The 25,492-nt window shown below is 40.2% G+C and overlaps 1 protein-coding gene across 2 annotated transcripts in view; it reads right to left on the bottom strand.

Annotated features, from left to right (window-relative positions):
• Positions 1-2,516: 2,516 nt before the first annotated feature.
• The window catches only part of PAPSS2 (3'-phosphoadenosine 5'-phosphosulfate synthase 2), a 71,064-nt gene continuing 48,088 nt past the window's right edge, over positions 2,517-25,492 (bottom strand). The window contains exons 7-13 of one of the 2 annotated variants that reach the window (XM_040362051.1): positions 24,371-24,482; positions 22,356-22,397; positions 19,023-19,228; positions 15,853-15,988; positions 13,428-13,696; positions 10,652-10,881; positions 2,517-4,872 (exon numbers count right to left, since the gene is read on the bottom strand). In XM_040362051.1, coding sequence (XP_040217985.1) covers positions 4,731-4,872; positions 10,652-10,881; positions 13,428-13,696; positions 15,853-15,988; positions 19,023-19,228; positions 22,356-22,397; positions 24,371-24,482 — 1,137 coding nt within the window. In that variant the 3' untranslated portion in view covers positions 2,517-4,730. The remainder of the gene's footprint in view (positions 4,873-10,651; positions 10,882-13,427; positions 13,697-15,852; positions 15,989-19,022; positions 19,229-22,355; positions 22,398-24,370; positions 24,483-25,492) is intronic. The other variant, XM_040362052.1, reaches the window with a different exon arrangement.

Genomic DNA, 25,492 nt, shown 5'->3' on the forward strand with positions numbered 1-25,492 from the left:
GTATGTTTGTTTTACAGAAGGTTTGCTGCTTCCAATCAATTTTTATTTTGTGGCCTGATAAGCTTGCTCACCTACATATTCATTCTTAAGCCCTGTACACACAGCCTGGATTCTCGTCAGAATCCAGGCTGAGATTCCTGGTAAGATTCTCTTGCCTGCCGAGTGTACACAAGTACGATTCAAAAGAACCGCCGTTCTTTTCAATGCCACGAATGCGGTAACGTCATCGACTACGACGGGCATGCGCTCATCACATTCAATGCCGTCGCCGCCATCTTGCTTCACCCTACCTATGCCTTGGAAGCTACCGCAAATGCGTGGAATTCATTTCGAGCATGCGCGCGTTTCCATGGAGAGGTAAGTATACACACACTCGGGTTTCTCGGCAGGAATCACGACGAGAAAATAGAGAGCAGGTTCTCTATTTTTTTCGTTGAGATTCTGGGCAGTTTTCTTGACGAGAAACCTCAAAGCCTCGTACACACGCTCGGTGTACTCGGCAAGAAAGCTCTGCCAGCAGTTTTCTTGCCGAGAGAACTGTGCGTGTGTACGAGGCTTGATTGCAGTTTCTCCCCCCCTCCAGCCTTTTTTCTATAAGCAGTGATCTTTGCCCCCAAAGTGGTAGCGAGGCTTGCTTTGAATAAAACCAGACCAATCAACACATTAAAATGCGTTAATGCAGAGCATCATAGGAAATGCTGCATTCTAAAGGTCCGTGACTCAGAATTGAAGCCATTGCTCAGGTCAGGTAGCATATATGGAGACTTTGTAGCTGGAAAGCACAAAGTCAAAGATATGTGGGGAGTTTTATACAGCACTGAGTGTTGCATGAGGCACTTGGAGCCATAGGAGCTGAACTGAAGCCATTTGGAGCACCTTATGTAGGATTTTTGAAGCACTTTAGCATAAGTTATTGAGTGGAAGCACATTAAAGATGAACGTTTCCTGTTGACTTACAACAGTAGCACTTTATATTGGGTCACTATATTATCTGCACATATGTTTATATGATTTTACTTATGATTTGTAGAAGTTTATTTCATTGATGTAAATGGATTAGCAATATTTAAGGACAGCGCTGTGGGTAGAATAGAAGTATTTGTGGCAAGTGACTAATGCACAGACACTTGATGAACAGCGGCAGTCCAGGTATAAAATTGGTTGAATTTAAAGCGGAGGTTCACCCAAAAACACACCTTTGTACCATCCAAACTAGCATCAGCTACAGTATGCCTTTTTTTTTTTGTGCTGTACTTACGGTTTAATCCGTAAGTTTAGTTTCAGACACCCGCGGGGAATGGGCGTTCCTATGAAGAGTGGAACATGATTGACGGCCGGCTATGGCGCGTCACACGTTCCGAAAATAGCCGGAATAGGACTCCGCTCTTCACGGCGCTATACGGCGCCTGCACACAGACTAGGAGCTGACTGCGCAGGCGCCGTATATGTCTGCGTCCTATTTTGGCTTTTTTCGGAAGGCATGATGCGCCATAGCTGGACGTCAATCATGTACCCCTCTTCATAGGAACGCCCATTTCCCGGCCGGAGTCTGAAATGAAAGTTACGGATTAAACCGTAAGTACACCGCAAAAAAAAAAGGCATACTGTAGCTGACGCTAGTATGCTAGTTTGTATGGTAGATAAAGAAATTATTTTTTTTAGGGTGAACCCCCGCTTTAAGTGATAGCGCTGTGGAACAGATATTCATATTTTTTGAATATATATTTTTTGACAGCCACATTGTAAAGTCAGAAGTTAGCCTAGGATATCCTGCATGTATCATTTTTCTCTGATTATCCTGATTACATCCACTTTTCAGCCCTGCGTTTTCTTTTTTAAAGGAGAATGGGAGGTAAGCCACTTTTTCTATGCCATATTTTTTTTTTTTTTTTTTTTAGTTGCATAATTCTATCACAGTGTTGGAGCCTGTACTGAAACTACCATCTGTGTGTCTAAATATATTTTCCTAACTATCATTAAAAAAAGGTTTTATGTTTTTTGTTTTTTTTTAGAAAATAGCCCTGTAATTTATGATATATAGAATGACTGTCTTTTTTTTTTTCTTTGCTTGATTGAAAGGGGTTTTATCTATTTCCTACTCTTCTTTTTTTTTTTTTTTTTTTTGCGCATTTATTTATTTTAATCCTTGGGTGGATTTCTATTTTCTTCCTTTCCTAAAGACATAACTGGAAGTGAAAGGAAATGTCCTCTTAGTTATCAGTGAAACAGTTGTTCCTTTGGAATATTTAGAAATTCCAGTCACTTTCTGTCTAGCTGACCATGGGGCAGACAGAGGGGAGGGGGGGGGGATTTAACAGCAGGAATACACCCTGCAATTGGGGAAAAAAAAAACACTGACTGGTTCTAACTTGTGTACACCACTCAATCACAAAAAAAAAACCTCTAACTTTGTCATCCCCAATGTGAGGGGAGAAAGTGATTGGAAAGCTAAGCAAGTTCATCTGTGTTCCTGCAGAAAAGTAAATCACAGACCAAGTAGAAAAAAAAAGACGAAATTTAAATATATAAAAATTTATTTTGTATGCAAACTAAAATAGTATTTATATAGCATTTAAAGAGACAATTTGTAAACACAATACGTTGTTAAAGCGCATATGAGAATTGTGTCCCACCGTTCAATAAAATAAATACACATTTTAATGAAATTTTTAAAATTATAATGTAATCAAAATAAACAAATAAACATACAGACGTTTGTTTGTATCAACAACATGGATCCTTCACAATTAACGCACAAAAGTGCTACATCCTTTTACTATTGTATCCCACAGACTATGGCTGATCCTCTATTCCAGCACAGATCAACAGCTTTCCTCCGGTTATACAGATTTATTTACTGCACGTGTCAATAATCTCATTAACAGAAGACAAATTTGGTCCATTATTACAATACGTGTACACATAATTATATTATTTTTAAAAGAATCTACAAAACTCAGATTTTTTTTCCTTTAAATACAAATTTGTGCAGGCAATTGTCAATCAACAAATGCATGTCTGCGGCATTATTTACAAAAAAAATAGTAGAAGTAGAACATCCAGTTGTTTCATTTTTTTTCCCTATGTGTTTTAAAGGGAGAGGAGAAAGCCTTACTAACATCTTGTCCTTCTGGGGTCTTCTAGCTTACACTTTTATCCCAGTTATGTTTGCTTCTGACCAGGGATGCTACCCCCTTCATCCTCTATCTGTAGCAGTAGGTAAACACAAATCTTTATTTCAGCAAGATAAGGCTACTTGCACCTGCCTGTGCTCTGCTTTGTCAGGCTTTCCTCATGTCTGCTTATGACAAGCTGTGCATGCAGTAATTCTATATTCTGTCCATTTAGGCTTTGGCTCTCACTTATTTGGAAACAAGGTGACAAGGAGTGGATTAGAATCCAGCCTTATGTACTCGATTGCTGCTGTGATCAGATAAGGTAGTGTGCCTCCATGTATAGATCCAAGCCAGGAACAGTAGTAGGTTCCAGTGCCTTGTAAAGGCAATGCATAAAAGCAGAACTCAGATTATTTAAAACTGATGACATCTCTGTTTTGCATATGGTATGTTTCACAGTGTGGTTTCCCAAAGATCACTCTTTTAAAGGCAGCAATTGTACCCTCCAACATACACATGTTGAAAAATTCCCATGTGTTGGCCATAATTAAAAGGTTGGATTATCTGTAAAAGGACAATTGTCCCTTTTGATAATCCTCTCTATGCAAAATGTTAACATGCAGTGCCTATAAGGTAGTAATCTAGAGTGGCGAGTTACTTCCTATGTATCTGTGCATTTTCAGCAGATTGCATTCACTCCATCCATGAGGTGATTGTCTTAGGAGTATAAAAGCTTGTACTATGTTAAGGCAGCCATAGATAGAGCAGTTTTATTTTCTGCAACCACAGGTTGCACAAAAGAAAATGGCTAGATTCCCCCATCAACACAGTCAGTGTTAAGGACTCCTATAATATAAAAGGACAATGTAAGAATTTGTATCACTTTGGCATCGGAAATATTTTTTGATTATCTATTCTAAAGCTGTAAGCTGGCTAATGGCCAAAAATGTAATATTTCCTAGTTAATTTAAATTGCATTATTGATGAAGTACTTGAATGCTTATTGGTAAGCAAAAAAGTTGTGAGGTGATTGTATTAAACCCTTAAATTTGTATACAGTGGGGAGAGTTGTTACCCCGGTGCCTTTTTTTTACTGTCTGTGGTCACATTAGGGAGAATTCCCCTCACTTCCTGCACTGCTGGCTGCGGAGAAACTGCCCAAAGATAAAAATGGACATGTTTCCATCACCCACTAAAATAAGTGCTTTATTATGGTCTATACTCTGATAGAAATGATGTTTTTAGTTCTTCAAGGGTAAATCTCTCCAATGGGGTCAAAGACGGCAATAAAATCTAATTCAGGGTCTAGAGCTCTTACAAACTTTTTGCAAAACTAAAAAGGAAAACAATTCCTTAAAGCACAATCTTGCAGCAATTAATTTTTTTTTCAGTCTTAGTGATCCACTGGGGGGAGATTTAAAGGTTAGGTAAAAAGTTCAACTTCTATTTAACTTAAAAAAAAAAAAAAAAAAAAAACATAAAACTGTATTAAAAGTTATAAAATATTGTGTTCTTACTAATTAGCATAAGAATATTTTTTTTTTATAATTTCAGTTCTAAAAAAGTGCTAGACTAAAAATTACTTGCACTGGAGTTTGTACATATTAGTTGGAATCAATAATTCTTTTCTAGAGAACAATAATAGTCAGTCAGAACTTTCCAGGCTTTGGGGGCCATAAAGCCATCTGGAGGGTTTTCACCTTCGCGTGCCAGTTTTCTCATCCGAGTTCCAGAGATGAAGTCAAATTCATTGTGCCTGGAAATGAGGATTAGAGAGATTATTATAGATGGAAATTGATTGAACTCAGGTAAAGGGCAAGTTCACCTTTTGAAAATAAAGTGCATGTTTTTGCAGGGAAAAATAAAAAATGTGCATTTAATTAATTATTTTAAAAGAGCCTGCAAACACTTCCTCCATCTCTCTGGTACCCCTGTACAAGCTGTCAGTTGGAGAGCTGGAGGAAGATTTGAGTACACTCATTACCACATTTGTTGTTGTTGAGAACAAGTTCGCCTGCCACGGTGGAAGATGGTACTTGTAATATATTCATTGACAGTTCCTAGTGAACGAATGACGCAGCTGTGCATGCCCATGCAACCATGTCATTCATTCACAAGAATCTGTGAACAAAGAGTAAAAGTCCTATCTGCCACCGTGGCAGACAGCTTGCAGTTTTTATTGGACTGTGAGGGCAATGATGATCGACCTTCATTGTTCATGGACCGTTTCTTCCAGCTTTTTAACAGAGAACCTGTACAGAGGTATGGGCAACAAAGTTGCAGTAAGTGTCTGCAGAAGCCTGACATTGCACTGACAGTGGGTGCAATGCTTTGAAGGCTCGTGTAGGAAAAAAATACTAGATGCAAATTTTTTATTTTTTTTCCCCCCCCCCCATGCAAAAAAAATATGTGCATTTATTCCTAAAAGGTTAACTTGGCCTTTAACATTGTTAACAGCGAGATGTAAGCAACAAGTGTCAGAAAAAGGCTTATGCATGAAGGGGTTAAATTACAAGTTAAAATCTGTATTTTATATATAAAAAAAAATTAGAGACCCTAGAGAATAATATGGCGACCGTTGCAATATTTTAAGTCGCACTGTATTTGCGTAGCGCGGTCTTTCAAATGCTTTTTTTTTTGTTGGAAGAAATACACTTTCATGAATAAAAAACAAACAAAAAAATCAAATCAGTAAAGTTAGCCCAATTGTTTTGTATAATTTGAAAGATGTTGTTACACCGAGTAAATAGATACCCAACATGTTGTGCTTTAAAATTGCGCACACTCGTGGAATGGCGACAATCTACAATACTTAAAAATCACTATAGGCGACGCTTTCAAAATATCTGCAGTTTGAAGTTAGAGGAGGTCTTGTGCTAGACTTATTGCTCTCACTGTAACGTTCGGTGATATTTCACGTGTGGTTTGAACACGGTTTATGTTTTGCGGGGGCGAGACTGGCTTATGTGTTCGCTTTTGCGCACAAGCTCGGAGGGATGGAGCACTTCAAAATATTTTTTTAAACTGTCCCCTTTAAAAAAAAATATCTGATCACTTTTATGGCTGTCACAAGGAATGTAAACATCCCTTGTGACAGTAAGACTCCTTTCACACTGGGGCACTTTTTAGCACCAGAAATAGTGCCTGAAAACTGCCTCTCAAGCCACCCCAGTGTGAAAGCCTGAGTGCTTTCACACTGAGGCGGTGCGCTTGCAGGATGGGGGGAGAAAAAAGTCTTGCAAACCGCATCTTTGGGCTGGTGCACTCCCAAAACTCCCTCCCACTGAAATGAATGGGCAACGCTTCTGCAACACGGCGCTATTAATCCTTTCTTTGGCCGTTAGCAGGGGTTAAAAGCACCCGCTAGTGATCGAACAGTGCAGCCAAAACTTGTGGCGCTTTACTGCTATTGACGCCACCACCCCAGTGTGAAAGGGGTCTAATAGGCAGTGACAGATACTCTTTATGGAGGGATTTGGGCTATAAGACCCCAAATCCTTTCTTTGTACTTAAAAGCATTCAAAATGCCAAGTTTCAAACAACAAAAAGCAGCGCTCGATGGGAATAGCATAAAAAACGTTTTAGTCTTTAAATCAGTAAACTTATTGCACTTAGAGTAAAATCAGTAGCATTTTTGAATGCTGTAATTTTTTTTTATTATAATTTGGCGCCTTTATGTCTTTAGTAAACCGGAAATGTTGTCATGACATCGCTACCAGATTACTAGATCCGATCAAAGCCGTTCCTGGTGGGATGGGAGAGCCGCAGAAGGCACACCGCTGCTTGGGATAACAGCCGAGCGGTTGCTTAGCCACATCGGTTTTTACAAGCTCTAAAAAGAAAATCGCCCCCTGTACAACCCCTCCAAGCCGAAGACTACATATTTGTGTTACGTCGGTGTGAAGGGGGTTAAAAGTATTACTAAAGATTTGTGTTTTTTTTTTTTCTTCAGTATGTTATACTTACCTGCTTTGTGCAGTGGTTTTGCAGATAACAGCCCAGATCCGCCTCTTCGGCGATCCTGGCCCCTCCCTCCTGTTGAGTGCCCCCCATAGAAAGCAGATTTCTATGGGGGCAGCCAAGCCGAAGCTTGGACACAACTGTGACCCCTAGCCCCCCCCCCCCCTTCTTATTGGCTCACTCACTTTGACAGCAGCAGGAGCCAATGGTGCTTCACTGCTGTCTCAGCCAATGAGGAGAGAGTCCCAGGCAGCCAAGTCTCTCGTGCAACATTGCTGGATCGAGATGGCCTCGGGTAAGTATTAGGGGGGCTGCTGCACACAGGCTTTTTATCGTAATGCATAGAATGCATTAAGATTAAAAAACTTCTGACTTTACACCCACTTTGATGATTCTGGGTGTGGAGAGATAAGGGTTCTCACTCCCTACAGTTGGTGCCTACTCCATCACCTGGTGATTGTTCTCGCATGTCAGAAGAATACCAACAACACAGTTCACTTTATTATTATTCTCATCATCATTTTTGAAGCATTTGCATGTAAGTAATTTTATTCCAAAACGCATTGAATTGTATACAGTAAAGTATAAAGTACAGTGAATAACATTACATGTTTTTTTTATTACGTTTTGAACATAGTTAAAAAATAACAGTACAGGAAAACAAGCATATTAGTTAAATACATTATATCCTTTGTAGTATTCCTCTCATATCATAAATATAATTATTTTATAGGGCATGACATCATATATGTTTTTGGAATTGTGAAAGAGTAACATATTTATTTTGTATTATCTGGTGTAGTATAACAAAAGGCTCACTAGTTAGCTTCTATAGGGTGATTTTATAAACATAGCTCCAAGCCCTGTATATGGCCTTAGGAGATAGAGGTAGTGGTAGTTTTTAACCTTATCCACATGGTATTGAGTGATTAACGTCACTCTTAGGCCCCTTTCACACAATCGGACCATTCAGGTCTGATCTGAACGGCCGCTCCGTACAGTCCTATGGAGCGTCGGATGTCAACGGAGACATGTCCGCTGACATCCGATCCGCCAAAATCACGATACGTCCCCATCCGTCCATATCGGATTGGGTAAGATCTGATGAAAACGGACATGCTGTCCATTTTCATCAGATCGCGGCGCTGCACAAGCCCCTCCCCGCGCAGAGAGGGGCTTGTCATCCGCTGGCTCAGCAGACAGAATTCCCGCTGAGCTGGCTGACTCCCTAGCGACGGAGTCTGCCTAGTGTGAAAGGAGCCTTATGGTAAGGAAGTTGTCATGTGTGACTTTCTCTAAGTAGTAGAGTGTCCATTTTGAGTACTACAGTAATTCTGATTTTGGGGATGGGCATCTTTTTGACAGCTCCTAGTGATAACTGTACAGGCCACAGTCAGACTGCCGTAATATGCATTTTTTTTTATTAGGGGTGCACTGATTGGAAACTGTAAATGACAGTTTAAAAAAAAATGTTATATATAAAATTGTATTATATTCGACTGTTTAATATCATCAATTTAAATTGGGGGTCTCCAAACTATGGCCCTCCAGTTGTTCAGGAACTACAATTTCCATCATGCCTTGTCATGTCTGTCAATGTCAGAGTTTTACAATGTCACATGGGATGTGTAGTTCTGCAACAGCTGGAGGGCCGTAGTTTGGAGATCCATGATTTAAATGAATTATAATTTATTTTTGGCAACTTTAGTGCAAGAAAGCTCAAGAAAAATGCTGTCCCCAGTCTCTAACCATCTCTTGTATCATGTCCCCAGTCTCTAACCATCTCTCGTATCATGTCCCCAGTCTCTAACCATCTCTCGTATCATGTCCCCAGTCTCTAACCATCTCTTGTTTTATGCCTGCAATCTTTTACTTTAAACACACTGCTAATAGTATTGGCAGACATGATACAAAAGATCAATGCAGCCCGCCAGTGCCCATCAGATGCAGCCCGGATTAGAGCAGTGATCTCCGTGTGTCACAGAGCTGGATTTGAATTGCCCGGGGCGCAGTAACCATGTCCCGCCACCTGTGATCACGTCACTCTGATTTAATGTCCCGGCTTTGGATCAGTGTGCCGTCTATCACAGGATGCGGGTCATTGTTACTGCAGGCCATGCAATTCGGCTCCGTGAAAGGCAAAGATCGCCACCCTGTGAGAGGGAGGGGGATGACACCCCTGCAATGGGCGGCACCAGGGGCAGACTACGCCACTTTTTGGCTTCCATTAATCTGCATTTTTTTTCCCCGGATGATTTTCTGCAGACAAAATTATTTCAGTGTACCACTAGTTTTTATGTTCCCAGAATCGTAAATAATAGTGTAATGCAGAAAGTGTTAAACTGGTAGTAGTAATTTTTTTTAACTTCTTCCTACAGGCAAGTCTATAATAAGGCTTACCTGTAGGTACAGTGAATATCTGCTAAACTTGCAGTGTTTAGGAGATATTTACACTGGATGTAGCCAGTGATGTCACCGGCTCATGTGCTCTGAAGGGACGGCATACTGTGCCGTTATCGATGCCCCGGCCACTCCTACAGCCAGAGCCTGCAAACCTGGAAGCCTTGTCAATGGTAACAGCGCACCGCTGGAGGGCTTAGGTCTAAAGGTAAGTAAGTATTTCCTAATGTGCTAGTATGCTATGCATACCCGCACAATATGCCAGTGCCTTGGAGGGTGTTTTTTTTTCAATGCTGCAGTTTACTACCACTTTAAGCTGATCTCCAGCTTTTAGTGACATTTAAATAGTGAAGCCAATGGTTTGTTTGGACCAAGCTGGTTAACTAGCAGATGCAGTGACTGGGAGCACTGTATAAACTGCCTAAGCTACATACATTATATAGCGCTATTTTCTGGCAGTGGGATGGGAACTAACTGTCCTACTTCTGGAAAAAAATCAAGTGGGGCCGAGTGCTGCTCAGCCATTCACAGGAATACAAAGCTCCCACCACAGACCACATGTTTCTGGGAGGAGTTAGTCTTGCTTGGTTTTCTAAATTTTTCTACAGAGTATTCAGTTTGGTTAGTGATATAGAGCCTATGTTGTGTGCCTGCTAACACAGGAGGACCATGTCACACTGGCGATCCTGTAGCTGGTAAGACTCCAACAGAAGAATCTCTTTTAAGGACACAGTGAGTGAAAACTCACCTTGCATTGGTCACCATCATGCCAGTGGATTTTTAGCAATGAGGGAGCAACATGGAGGAAGGATACATGGCACTGCCAAAAAATTTCACTAGTGACAGAATTGCTAATGTGACCTTATGGCTGTACAGTGGACATCACACTATCCTCTACAAACACCGGAAGAATCAAACCGGATTCCCCTTAACCTGTAAGCACATATAAATATATGGGCTGACATTGTGGACTTTGTTCTTGGGACACAAAATCCTGTCATTCTGAACTACGCTTAACTGCCTTGCAATATGTTGACCTGGAACAAGCATGCATGACTGTAATTCATTTACTGGCTACATGCTTGTTTCGGATCGGTGAATCAATAGATAAAGATGACAGACTTTGAGCAGCTGAACACATTTTTAAATATATGTCCGATTCTTTTTTTTCTTACTTTTCTTTTTCGTAGAATGCCATGCTTTTGGTCTTGGTATTGTAGGCTGCCACTCTAAAGGGAATGATTTCCACAGAGGTCAAACCTGGAGCCATGCTGAGCACCTTTCCTCCATGTGTTGGCTCATACAGGTCCACTTTAGTCTCAGGATGTGGCATGCCAGCTGGGTCCCTCCCCACAATGTAAAAGTTGGATCCAGCAATCATGCGAGATCTGCAGTGCCATTGAACCTGTAAAAAAGGGAAGATGTAAGAGACCATGCATCTTTCTAGAATACAAAGCATACACAAGTAGTGTTACAGATCCGAGTGCTTGAACTATGCAACAGGTACATTCAATACAAATATTGCCTTTTTTTCATATTTATGAAATGGGCCAGTCCCCACAAAACAACTTGTTTTTGATACATGGTGTACAGCTAAATTTCCTGACAATGTCTTGTACACTTGCTGTATACGCCAACAATGTGGAGTATACAGCATGATATGGTTAAACGTACTGACCTCCTTGATAGATAGTAACAAGGACTCCACTGTTGGAGACATATAAGAAACCAGGCGTTAGGTTAGCCCACCTTACTTCATTAATAACCAGAATTTGTTTTTTTGGGGGACTGATGCTTCATATCATGGACTGTTATTGAGTATTATAATATCTTTTGCACAATTGTATACAAGTACAAACACACAACTCTCCAATACATTAAAACTCTGCACCCTATTGATAATGGCAAAGAGCAACGTGATGCATCTAAACAGAAGCTTTACCTTTGTGACAAATTTTTTCTGCAGCAGCCTACAGTATAGGTACTAATTAGCATCACAAAACATTCAACCATTATATTTATTGAGAATGCTTTTAAAATACAATTTCACCCCCTTTATGATGGATGGTAAAACAAATCCTAATACACAGTTTAGGAACTTAGTCATGTTATTACAACTGTACAAATCATTGCAATTACTTAGTGTATCCAGGTGAATTATACCAGATGTTCCCAACTGGGCCACACAGCAGGAATTCACATGGGAATGGAGAGCTGCTAGAGCACTTTACTGCTCCGGAAGCTGTCCATTCCTGGCAGGGGTGAATAAAACGTGGTGCCAGATTCAGCGCATCGCTTGGCTTCCTTTCTTTTTGTGCAAACTTTAAGTGTAGAAAACATGGGCCAAATTCTCAAAAACGCCGCCTAACTTAACTTTCAGCAGTAAAGTTACACAGGTGTTAAATTTCTACCTAAGTGCCCGATCCACAAAGCACTTACCTAGAAATTTCAGGCCGTGTAACTTAAGTGCCTCCGTCGCAAGGCAGTCCTCCTCTCCGGGGGGGCGATTACAATTTAAATGAGGCGCGCTCCCGCGCCGGCCGTACTGCGCATGCGTGTGACGTAATTTTCCCGACGTGCAGCGCGCGAACGTAATTTACGCCGGGCTTTGTGGATTGCGACGGGACAATAAAGTTGCGACGGGTGAAAAAAAAAATACGCGCCGGGAAAAATAATTCAAATTTAAAAAAAAATCGCGGCAATCGAAAAAAAGGTCTGGTTTTACATGGTGTACTAACTTTACACATTGTAAAACCAGCCCTAATTTAACGCGTGCAAATCGTAACTTACGCAGAAAACACAAAGCTTATAAATGCTTTGTGGATCTGCTTAAGTCCTCATTTGCATACGCTAGCCGGCATTTCGACTCAAAATGCCCCCAGCGGCGGATGCGGTACTGCATCCTAAGATCCGACAGTGTAAGTGTCTTACAGATGTCAGATCTTCTGACTATCTTTGGAAAAATCCTTCTGAGGATCGTTTCCAAAGATAGCCACAGGGATACGCAGGCTGAACAGCAGTTCCGCCTGCGTATCTCCTTTGAAGATTTGGCCCCATATACTTTATTCATGGCAATGTACAGCAGAGAAATGTGCTGCTGTACTTTGCCATGCGATTCAGCACGGTGTGCTGCAACAAAATGCAGTAGGTCTGTGTTTTATCACAGCCACCGGCTCCATTGCAGTGTGAATGGGACAGATAGGAAACAATTGTTTATTGCGATAACAGATGTTTTACATTGTCGTGTGAATTAGTCTGTGGAAAAATTGTTTTCCACGAAACTGGTGCAAAAAAGAGCACTGTTGCTGCTTATCATTTTTGGCAGCCACATGTTCTGGTGAGTGTAGAGTGGTGGTTTTGGCACAATGAAATGCACAAATCTTTGAATGAATTCAAGGAGGAATTTATGCACCATATGTTCAGGAAATGATGGAATTATAAACATTGGTGTCCTATTTGTATATCATTTTATCACACTTTCATTTTTTTTCTTGTGAATTTAGTTCTAGATAATATCTTTTCATTTAGATTTTTTTTCTGCTGATTAATGGTATATATTTTTTTTAGATGTTTAAATTTGCTTTGTGGTAAACCCACATATCTTTACCTACACTGAGGGAATTTGGGTATATTATTCTCTAGTTCCAACTGCTTTCTTTATCCACTAAGCACTCACTCAAACTGTTTGATTTGATCTGCGAATGTTAATAAAGTATTCAAAGTGGCCCTCATACTGAAAAGTGTGGAGACTGCTGGTCTAAGGTCATCAAGACTGAAAAGCACGGTCAGTCCTGCATTGGATGTGAAGCTGCCAAAGCAGAGTCCAGCCCCGAATCATAGTGGAGTTTGCTTTTACCATCCCCCCACACTAAATAACCAGTTAAAACTTGCAAGGACGAGAAGAATTTTCAGGTTTAAGATTTACGCATAATAAAAAGAAAATGTTTTCACCTCAGTGGGTCCTGCATACAGCATTGGAGATGGAAAAATAGCAACAATGGTTGATTTTGGGTCCAGAACACCTTCTTCCAGCACTGCTGCATGCTGCTTCATGCGCCAATCCAGTGGAACATCATCATCCTTGGTCCACCCTCCCAGAGGGTGTAAGAGCAGCACAGGGTTCTTATAGCCCCTAGCCAGCAGATGGCGCTTGGTGTCTTGCATCAGCAATGCATGTCCATTATGAACTGGGTTACGCAGCTGGAAAGCAAATACTGCATCTAGGAAAAAGGAAGGGGGAAAGAAAAATGTCATTTCATCTTTTCAATGAGTTTCTATATGTGCAATGAATTATGCTATTCAAAGTAATTATCAGCATGTTCGGTCAAAAGACTATAAGACATTATCAATAATAATTAAAAAAAAACGTGTAAAATTTGCTACTGATCAAAATCTACATTGCACTGCTTGTTATTGATCATTTGCACTGTTCACGAAATAATCGCAATGTCTGCAAACTTGCCTCAGGAGTACATATGAGGACATGTTGATGAACAGAGTGCCAAAGCAATTTTACAGATTAGTTTATCATTGAACAAACAGAACTACAGCACTAAACCCTCCCAGTAAGATTTCCTTGGCGGACATTCCTGTTCCCATCCCTGTGTAAGAAAGGTAATTCCGGGCCATTCCATGCTTGGGCACAATGGACAAGGGTAAATCATATTTTATAATGGCTGTCTAATCATTAAACAAAATACACAATGTAGTAACTTGACCCTTGTGTGCACACTATCCCAGAATACAGGCAAATGTATTTTTGCCATGAAAGAGCCGTAGATCTCAGACGTCAACTCGTAACCATGCTGATGCCATGGCCTTCAAGCCATTTGATCAGCGTCTTAGCCAGGGAACTAGTATTAGGATGTCAGCATGGACATTTAATGTAGCTTATCTTGTATTTTTTTTCTCCCCCATTAGTAAAGCACATATATTGTTAAAATAAAATCAATTACTGTTGTTTTAAATGGTACAAGACTCTGGGGCTATCATACTTCTGTTTGAGAAGAAAGGGTTTTTAGCAGGTACCCTCTCCCTCTTCCACTCGGAGGTTTTCCTCTCCCCCGCACCTGCCTGTGAAGCCACAATCACACACTTGGGTGCTCACAGTTGAGTTGCTGAGGACAGAAGACGAAGGGAAGGCTTGTGTGAGCACATCGCTGGATCCAGGGACAGATGAGTGTGTGTTTATTAAAAGTCAAGAGCTACTGTTTTTTTGTAGCTGCTGACTTAAAGTGGATGTAAACCCCAAAAAAAAAAATTTTTTTTTTGATGTCACAATGTAGAGTATACGATTCCCTATCATCTGTGCCCAGTCTTGCCACACAGAGTTAATCCAGCTCTGAGCAATTCTCTTTTAATGTTCAGTGTTTTAATGTTCAGTGAAAATTAACAGAATTCCAGAAAAAAACTTGCCAAATTATAAAGTCTGTTTCTCTGTTCTTGCTTTGTGTTACAGGTTATTTACATATCTAGAGCTTGGACATGTTTATCATATGTTATGTTATGTTATGTTTATCATAATATGAGGTGATCCAAAGTTCATTGTATATTACCAGGATATGTAAATAACCTGTAACACAAAGCAAGAACAGAGAAACAGACTTTATAATTTGGCAAGTTTTTATCTGGAATTCTGTTCATTTTCACTGAACATTAAAAGAGGATTGCTCAGCGCTGGATTAACTCTGTGTGGCAAGACTGGGCACAGATGATAGGGAATCTTATACTCTACATTGTGACATCAAAAATAAATAAATACATTTTGGGGTTTACATCCACTTTAATAAACACAATTGTTGGAGCTCCTCTTTAAAGCAGAAGTAAACCCCTCGATTTGATCATTTCAAAATAGTTAACATTCCCAGCATGCCGGATTTGCTAGCTGTCACATTTGCTTGTGCTCTCAACCAAACTGTCAAACCATCCAATGGCTGGTTTCATAACTGATCACATGTGCAGCATCATGGCAGTTGCCGATTAAACCCAGGCCAAGCTGGCAGCTTTCTTGGTTGAAAACAATAGGAGGGTTTACTTCCACTTTAAATCTATCTACAACTGGAGCTTACACTTGGATGACTGTCTCCTCACCTACATATGACCATTGCTGGGCCAAGCACTAGTGTTGTTGCCTGCTCCTCTATACCCAAAATCATTTTGTCAGAAGTAGAGCACAATAAGAGGAAGCAAGAGACATTTTTACAAATTGTGTTGTACTAAGCAGACAGTAACATGTATCTCATATGCTGCCTCTGGGCTCCCAATATCGCTTCACCACCACTAGAATAAACAGAATCACCCACACCGCAGCCAGCTGGTGCAATGTCATAAACTGGTTATTAGGAAAACATAATATCAGAAATATCTTGGGGTTTACCTGCATTCATTTCTTTAGCCTTTTGTCTCAGCTCAAGAGGTGTAAGGCGGTATTGGTCCAAACCATCTTCCCATCGGATTCTTTCTAGGACCTCCAGATCTCCACCAACCAACCAATCGCCACTTTCCATTACCATCTGAAATGTAAAAAAAAAAAAACAGGGTTATAATATATTTTTGTTATAGGTCTACTAATGCTTGCACATAAGGACAATACAGTTATCAGCACAAAATATTACAGTGATTGTTATCCTCTTCTGGGGTCCCCCACCAGAAAGCTTGTCTCCTCCTTCCTTCCGAATGTCTCCAGCTCTAGCGCTTTGCTATGGGGCACTCGTGTAGGCTCAACCCCAAGCAGGGCTGTGTATACTTATTGACACGCACAGTGCAGCTCCGCCTGACCCCTCACTTTCTGCTCATGGGATCTGATTGACAGCAGCAAAAGCCAATGGGAACTAGGGAGTAGCTGACCGTGGAAGTTTTCTACCTTAATGCAGAGAATGAATAAAGGTAAAAAACCTTAAAGTGGTATAAAGGTTCGGCTTAAAAAAAAAAAAAAAAAAATAACCAACATACACGTTATACCTACCTGCTCTGTGGAATGGTTTTGCACGGAGCAGCCCTAAACCTCTTCTCGGGTCCCCTGCAGGCGCTCCTAACTCTTCCCCCTTGACTAGTGCACCAGATAGCAAGCTGCTTGCTATGGGGGCATTTTAGTGCATGCTTGTTCCTGAGCCCTGCTCTATACATTCATAAGACACAGAGCCGCAGCTCGGCCCCACTCTCTCCTCATTGGCAAACTGGCTGTGATTGACAGCAGTGGGAAGCAGTGGCTCCCCTCAGCCAATGAGGAGAGGGAGTCCCAGGACAGCCGAGACTCTTGTGCACATTGCTGGATCGAGAGGGGGCTCAGGTATGTATAAGGGGGAGCAGAAGGTTATTTTATCTTCATGCATAAAAAGGTAAAAAAAAAAAACCTTAAGTGTTTACAACCACTTTAATTGTTTTGGTTGCTGGACAATGGATTCCACAGGTCATGTGTGTTTTTACTTATATAAATATAAGAAGCTACAGGGGCCTCAATTGGCACAGAGGCAGTGACAGCACAGGGTTTGCTTTAACCACTTCACTACTGGGGTAGTGACGTCACACGCATAGCCACACCCCCCTACAGTAAGAACACTCCCTTAGTACACACTTAACCCCTACAGCGCCCCCTCCTGGTTAACCCCTTCACTGCCAGTGTCATTTTCACAGTAAAAAGTGCATTTTATAGCACTTTTTGCTGTGAAAAGGACAATGGTCCCAAAAATGTGTCAAATGTGTCCGCCATAATGTCACAGTCATGAAAAACCGCTGATCGCCGCCATTAGTAGTAAAAAAAAATATTATTAAAAATGCCATAAAATTATCCCCTATTTTGTAAACGCTATAAATTTTGCGCAAACCAATCAAACGCTTATTTTGCGATTTATTTTACCAAAAATATGTAGAAGAAGAATACGTATCGGCCTAAACTGAGGGAAAAAAATGTTTTTTTATATGTTTTTGGGGGATATTTATTATAGTAAAAAATATTGAATTTTTTTAAATTGTCGCTCTATTTTTGTTTATAGCGCAAAAAAAAAACCGCACAGGTGATCAAATACCACCAAAAGAAAGCTCTATTTGTAGGGAAAAAAAGGACACCAAATTTGTTTGTAAACCACGTTGCACGACCGCGCAATTGTCAGTTAAAACGATGCAGTGCCGAATCGCAAAAAGGAGCCAGGTCCTTAAAGGGTCACTAAAGGAATTAAAAAAATAAAAAAAATAAACATGTTATACTTACCTCCGCTGTGCAGTTCGTTTTGCACAGAGTGCCCCTGATCCATGTCAGACGCGCCGCGTCACTGGATGTGATTGACAGCAGCGCCAGCCAATGGCTGCGCTGCTCTCAATCCATCCGCTCTAGCCAATCAGCGGCCAGGCTGAGCAGCGAAGAGGATATCGGGACCACGCAGGACTTTCGAGGGGTCAGGAAAGTATAACGGGGGGGGGGGGGGGGGCTTCAGCAGATGTTTTTTCACCTTAATGCATAGATTGCATTAAGGTGAAAAAAAAGTCCTTTACAACTCCTTTAACCTGCATAATAGTCCGGGTCTTAACTGGTTAACATATAATTTTTCTGATACAGAAGACATTTGTTTCAGGGGTACTTTTTTTATGTTGGTTTTGTATTGTATGTTGGTTCACCTTGTCTGCACACTTGGTGGTGTTGGTTTATTTTTGAAACATATTTATTGTGATCTGTGTCAGAGAAAAATTTGCCTTTTTGAATAAACATGTAGCTAGACTAACGGTTGGGCTTTAGGTTTTGCTTAAAATACTTTCATATTCATTTATTGTGCTGTTTATAACCCAACAGACATGAAATAGTCAAATTATACCTCCACTTGCAATTGACTGTTAAAATGATACTAAACACACACTGTTCAATTCACATTGTTCATTCTCTTTCTGTATGTGGATGATAGCACTGCAATTTATTTAAAAAAAACAAAAACATAAAAAGTACTTTTTTCTTAATATAGAGCTGTCACATGACCCAGCTCTTCCCCAGTCTGTCTGCAGGAGGAACTTCTAGTCCTCTGCTGCTGGTTACAAAACAGACTTTTGGAATACAAAGTAAAAATAAATAAATATCAACAAACTGTTTTAAATAGTCATACAAATACATGTTTGAAATCATTTTTTTTTATTATTTTATGGAAAAAACGTACTGTGGGCAGATTTCTGCCAGTCACAGGCCCCCTCCAGCCTGTGGCTTAGAATAAGAGGGAGACGAAGCCTCCATGAATCTGCATGTAATATCTCACCCCCATGAGAAGGGAGGGGAGTGGGTTAGCATTTACCACTGTGTATACACCCACATGTGTAACTCTACAGTCATATGGGCTGCTCAGATGTGATAGGTAGGAAATGTTCAGCATAGAAACTCACTGAAAACTGAGCATGTGCAGAGTTGCCACAGAATTTTTTGATTTTTTGCAGAAAACAAACCTCAGTGCCTGAGTATAGACATCATATACCATTTATTGATAGGTTTTATGATTTTTTTTATGTTTTTATAGTTTTTATGATGCGACGCTAACTTTTGATGGTATGAAAAAAAAAAAAAAATGGACTTACTTTGACATGAGGGTGCTTAGTGCAAGTTGTCCCCCAGACACGGGCACATCTCTCATCTTTTCTGTGTTCAAAGAACTCTGGGTTCCTCAGAATTGCCACTCTCTTTCCTTCACATGATAGGGTCAATGCATTCAGTCCACTCAGTTTTTCCTTGTCTTCCATAGATACAGGCAGCACAATTGGAATACTTAGGTTGATCACGCCCCCTAAAAGTACAACCGTTTAGTTAGTACAAGTATGAGGTGATAAAACGGAAATTAGAGCTGTAGATTTCCCTTCCTAGCAGCCAAGTTGTTCCTAGAAACAAATTATTTTTTTCTACAACCCCTGAGTGGTGACGGCTTACAGTAGACCTCAAACCATCACCTTCCTGGGCTGTAAGAATTATGAAGGCCTACCAATGATATGCTTACACCATGTTTATTGGGCTGTGATGGATGAAGGTGGATTTAGCAGGGGCTTGCTTTGATTACCCAGAAAAAATGAAACTCAAGTTCATTTCCAGGCAACACATTAATGATGAAGTTTGATCTGCATATATTTTGCCTTCCCTGTCTTTTTATGTCCTCCTTTATCAACATGCAAATTACATTTTTAAATAAAACCTTCTCTATTTTCATTAAATCCCATATTTTAGAACCAATGACATCATCACTGGGTATTGGGGCTTCTCTGAAAAATCAGAGCTCCCTGCCTACCTCATGAGTCCTACGACTTGGTACAAACAGTGGGCTGGCTCTTTGGTGGAGGTATGCAGATACCAGTTGTGACGGGAGGGCCCGTGGAACCCAGAATTCATTAGAGGCATGGGGTGACTGAGAAAATATATCTTGGACTACTTAAAATGGGACAGTATTATTTATCCACAATATCTCCCAGGATATATGTAAAGACTATTCTTGATTTGTTTGATTCTGAACTCAACATGTTAATTGAAAGAGGCTTATGTGTTCAACTCCAGCCACCTGTCTGTCTGTTATAATGTAAATAGGTCTAAGATAACTTCTAAGGGTCTTTCATTGTGGCTTGTGCCAATTGACCCTGTAACTGTGTTACAGGGTCACACACTGAGAAATGTAAAAGCAAATCAAGCTTATTATTACCATTGATATTACAATTTGAATATATAAGCATTAAAGCAACTATAATTACAGCACAGCATTTATAGTGTGTTTGATTAGCAGGGTGGTTTCACATTTGTACACAATAACCGCAATGATAACATAAAAGTGCCTTTGGCCAAGTTGGCACCATGGGCAATCTGCCTTTCACCTACATGTTTAGCCTGTAAACCACACACTATAAACTTCACAGGAGATCACATTGGTACAGAAATTCATTTTCAATGAGTACAGATTGAATTCCTGGTCTACAGCCAACAAAAGGGTGCTGCAAATTAATCAGAGACTTTACACCAACTTTTGTTAGACAGAGAGCCATTCCGATATGCAGAATCACAATCAAAACAGTACAGGGATCGTACACGTAATATGTTGGTATACAAAGTATGCTTGAAATTGATTTATTATTCTGGTTCTCGTAAAGGGATCCTGTCACCAATACTTAACTTTTTCATATACTGCAAATAATTACACTTAAAAGGAGAAGTTTGGGAATATAAAAAAAGAACAAACATTTATACTCACCTAGGTGGCTGCAGCATTGATCCGACGCTGCAACTGTCTCTCACACTGTGCTCTACACTGAGAGCCGAGCGATCAAAGACCATTGATCGCTCAGTTCTCCTCACCCCGGATCCAAAAGAGCTTTGGCCCCATTTCTCCTTTAAGTGTTATAACTTGATAGAGCCCTGAGCACTCCCGATTTAAAGGGATGGATCGGGTGGATAAGGGATAACATTTTCTATACTGTTATCTAGGGCCCCATTGGAGAAATATACTCTCAATTCCTGTCCCACATTTTAACAGACAGGAAGTGAGCAGACCTCTCCAACAGCAACAAAGACAGAAATAAAAATGTATTTTCTTTAGTAAAAGAATGGTAGAACCCCTTCCAGATTTTACTTTGTCTGTGTCCCCGTTTTGGATCACTTTTTGTCTGGTGATTGTGTTGTCAGGAGGACAGGAAGTGAAGGTAAATCTCTTTAATGGAGCCCCAGATAGCAGTAAAAACCCCAACAGGATTGGTGATCCTTCACCACTCTTTTCAAAATTAAAAAAAAAACCTGAGCCCATGCAGCATAAATTCCAGTGCGTTTCTCCACCTGGGAAGCCCAGGTGCCATGTTCAACCGCCCATAGACATGAATGGCTGTGCCGCTGTACTTGGGTATACGCCGGTACACATGTAAACAGAGGTAAAGTGTGCCGGGGTATTACACAAATAGAAACGTACTATTCTTGTAATATGACCCTATCCTATATGTGTTAACGTGAGTGCCGGCTTATAATCAAGTACGGTACAACTATGCACAGCCATTCGTGTCAATGGGCATCTGTACACAACACCTGCACTTCCCAGACGGCAAAATAAACCTGCATTTACAATGTATGGGCTCAGAGCATCCATCTGCATGAGCCCTAACTTGCTGCTTATGAAGATAAAATGGAGAAAAAAGGGGAAAACCAAATCAGTGGCTTTGTTTACCCTTCAGAACGCATCACCTTATCAACTTTGCTTGTGAAGATGGATGCAGATTGGCGATGAGTACTGGTCCTACTGGGCTCCTAATAATTTTAGGAAGGACAGAGAACTCAGGGGTCTAAACAAGGAATCTAGAAGAGGCAAATCTAGTGACAAGACTGAATTTGTATGCAAGCCAGATAGAGAAAACATACATTATATGACCAACAATGATGACAGGTTGCCTTTAAATTATATAGGACTTGATATACTAGAGTGCCAGTAAAAAGAACCGGAGTTCCAACCACGGGATTCAATCCTGCTCCGAACATAAGGAACAAAACTCCACTTCCTATTACTAACACTATTTTAAATCAGGCCCATAAGCTACTATACCAACCCAATACTTGTACAGATAATATTCGGAAGGAAAATTAAGAAGGCATATACAATTTTCTACAATATAACAAAAGCAGGAATTATCACGTTATAAAGGTATTACGTATATGTGAGCACTAAGCGGGTTGCACTCATAGAATGTGCCGTTTCCAAAGGTTGATATTAAAAGGATCTTTTTGTTTTCAAGTGCTGCTCTCATCTACAAGTGCAACTCGCAAGATTCCATTGGCTACATGCTCACTTACCAGCTAAATTAAGTCAATAGCAACAAAAATTGGTCTATATGAATTGAGGCAATTTCAGCAGCTGCATAAGATTGCATACAAATACCTGCTCAACAAAGTAAACTCACCAACAGACTTTGTGAATGATAAATCTGAGTTATGCTTCGTATCTAAAGAAAAGTGCAGTTTAAGAAGTCATAATGCAGCTACTTTACACCGTATAAGTCTATTCAGAAATTGTATTCCTAAGCCAGGAGATTTCAGAGCTAGTACCACTGGCTAGAATGATTTTATGTACTTCTAAAAGACATGGCACTGTTTTTCTTAAAAAGGTAAATTATAGGGCATGTATTATTCAAATTAACATACATCTGTGTGATATATAATTTATTTAGTCATTTCACCCACTCTAGTGGTTATCTGTATATTAGGCAATATGTTCAGCATACCTTCTTAGGCTCCATTCACACGTGTGCAACTTGTCATGCAACCTGTGTTTTTCACGGATGACAATTTATATATGTGTGATTTAAAGTTGCAGCAACTTCAAAGTAGTTCATGCATTACTTTGGTCCGACTTTCATGCAACTTGGAGGGCCATGGATTTCAATGTTAACCCTCAAAAGTTGCATGAAAGTTGTACCTGAAAGTTATACAGTGCAACAGTTGTCCATTATCACTAGTCAAAGCCAAAGTCGTATCAAAGTTGCACCCATCCAAAGCTGTGCCAAAGTTTCACTCCAAATCGGTGCAACTTTGGAGTTGTACAAGTGTGCCTTTAGCCTAAACAGGGATGTGGTAAAGCAAAATGGTGCCACATTGCCAAGCAAAAAGAGCAGTCAGCATATACAAATAAATATGGGTGCCCCATGTACATAGGCAATTGCAAACATTTAGGCTTTGTCTATAAAAATACCATTATAATATATATAATATTAGAGTTCAGCAGCGTTTGATGTTTGAGAGTTTCTTTCATTGGCCAAATGTAGAATTATTTCTGGCCATTGAAATGCTGAAGTGCTAAATGCACCCTAGTGCCTTGGCGTGCTTTATGGCCAAAAACTCCTCTCCTGAACACTATTCTTCTGTGTTCAGGAGAGGAGATTTTACTGCCTCTTAACTCTGGTAAAAGCCTATGTGTGAATGGGCACAAAGGGGGATGATTTACTAAAACTGGGGAGTTCAAAATCTGGTGCAGCTCTGCATAGAAACCAATACGCTTCCTGTTTTGTTTGGCAAAGCTTAAAGTGTTACTAAACCCACAACAGTAAAATCAGTCTGTATATGCAGTAAAGCATGCTTATTATACTCACTGTGGAACCTAAGAGGTTAATCATTTTGCATTGTGTAAAAAGGCTGCTTGATCCTGTCTTCTCTGATCCTCCCTTTATTTACTGTCCCCATTCAATTTCCTGATAGTTTGAGCCTTAGGGGCACACTCTGCACATGCTCAAATTGGTGTATATTGCTAGTGAGTTTTTTTGGGGGGAGGGCACATGTGATCAGCACAGGACCAATCAGGACTGTCCATACAATGTCAGGGGTAATGAAGCCTTATAGAACAGTCAGATGAGAAAGAAAACTCCTCCTACAAGCTTTAACTAGTGCTCGGCAGGCACTGATAGAAGTCACAAGACTGCTACATACGGCTGATGTTTTTAGTTTATACATAGTGGAGTTCACTAAAATAATTGCATTTCCATGTTCTGTGTACTGTGGGAAACAAGATATAGTAAACACAGGGTCCTGGGTTTAGTAACACTTTAATTGAACAAGCTGAAGTTAGAAGCTGATTGGCCATCATGTACAGCAGCACCAGATTTTGTACTCTCCAGTTTTAGTAAACCAATCCCATAGGCTTTTATTGAGTGAAGTTCAGGGGCTATGGCAAAAAAAAATTACACAAAACACAAGTTTAGGAGTGGCAATGACCATGAGGCCTTACAGGTTAAGGATAAGCATGGCTGGCGCTCGTATGAACATGCCTGTAAATGCTTCATGTTATTAAAATCAGCCCCATAACTTTGAGGTTACCCACTTTAGAGTTTACAAGAAAGGTCTTTAATATCTGAAAGTAACCTGAACACAGTGCAACATACAATTGTGTGTACATATTAAGAATTGAAAAGAAAACCAACTGTACCATCTAGAAGGGTGTTGAAATGCATGACTTGCAGGTATTCCCTTTCGCGCATAAAACCCTTGAGCGGCGTGGCCCAGCCTTCAGCCAGAACCTGCACCCATTGGAGGTCCAGCTGCAGGAAGTAATACAATATGTTTTTTTTTTCTCTCTCAAAAAACATAAAAAAATAAAAGTTATGGCTTTATTTTTAACATTATGTGATCCATCTTCTCAATTGTTACTATCCCAGCTATGGTTATTAAATCAAATGTATAATATACCCAGTGATTTAATGTTTACCTTCCAAACCTACCTACCCTGCCACCTAAACGTTGGCATATACTTAGCTATATACCATAATGTGTATATCTTTTTTTAGTTTTGGATAGAACTGGGAAGGGTTACATCTGTCAAGTTTTGTACTGCCGTCTGCGTACCCATTGAGAAGAGATTGAAACCTTTATTTGTAATGGTGACACTGAGAAAGAAAGGGGAAATACAACATTTTACAGTTGTCCCCAGAACAAGAGAAGAGAGGAACTCTTCAAATGTGGATGCCTGTTGAGGGGACAACTCCAAGAGGGGAAATTCCCTAACTTTGAGAGATAACAACTTCCAGTTTCATCTCAGTGACAGGTGGTGAAGGGCAATTTCGCTAAAGGTAAACAGACACCAGAAAATAAACATGGCAGATGTTTTAACACTTCCCTACTTTATCATGCACTAAAAAAAAAAAAACAGACCCCCAGGATGCAACAATTTGCAATTTCATGCACTAATAGATTTATTTTGTTCATCCTGTGAGCTGTACAAAAGAAATTTAAGGACTCCTCCATTTACCCAAGCATGGATGGACAAATGACCATGTCGGGCTATTGTATTCTAACAGCCATGGGATGTCGGTTGTCAGAATACCCAAACAGTGGCGGCAGCTGTCCAGCTGACAATTATTGGCCCAACACCTTGATTTGTCCAAATTGTTTTAAATCGACTGAAATTCAGTCAATGTATGGCCAGCTTAAGTTTCCAGAGCAGTGACAGCAAATAATTTGAGCTTCACTGCCCAGGGAGCAGCATAGGAGCTAGGCACTTTACCAAAGAGATTTTTTTTTTCTTTTTAATACTTTATTTAAAGATAACACA

The sequence above is a fragment of the Rana temporaria genome, chromosome 8 (genome assembly GCF_905171775.1).
Source record: "Rana temporaria chromosome 8, aRanTem1.1, whole genome shotgun sequence".
NCBI lineage: Eukaryota > Metazoa > Chordata > Amphibia > Anura > Ranidae > Rana > Rana temporaria.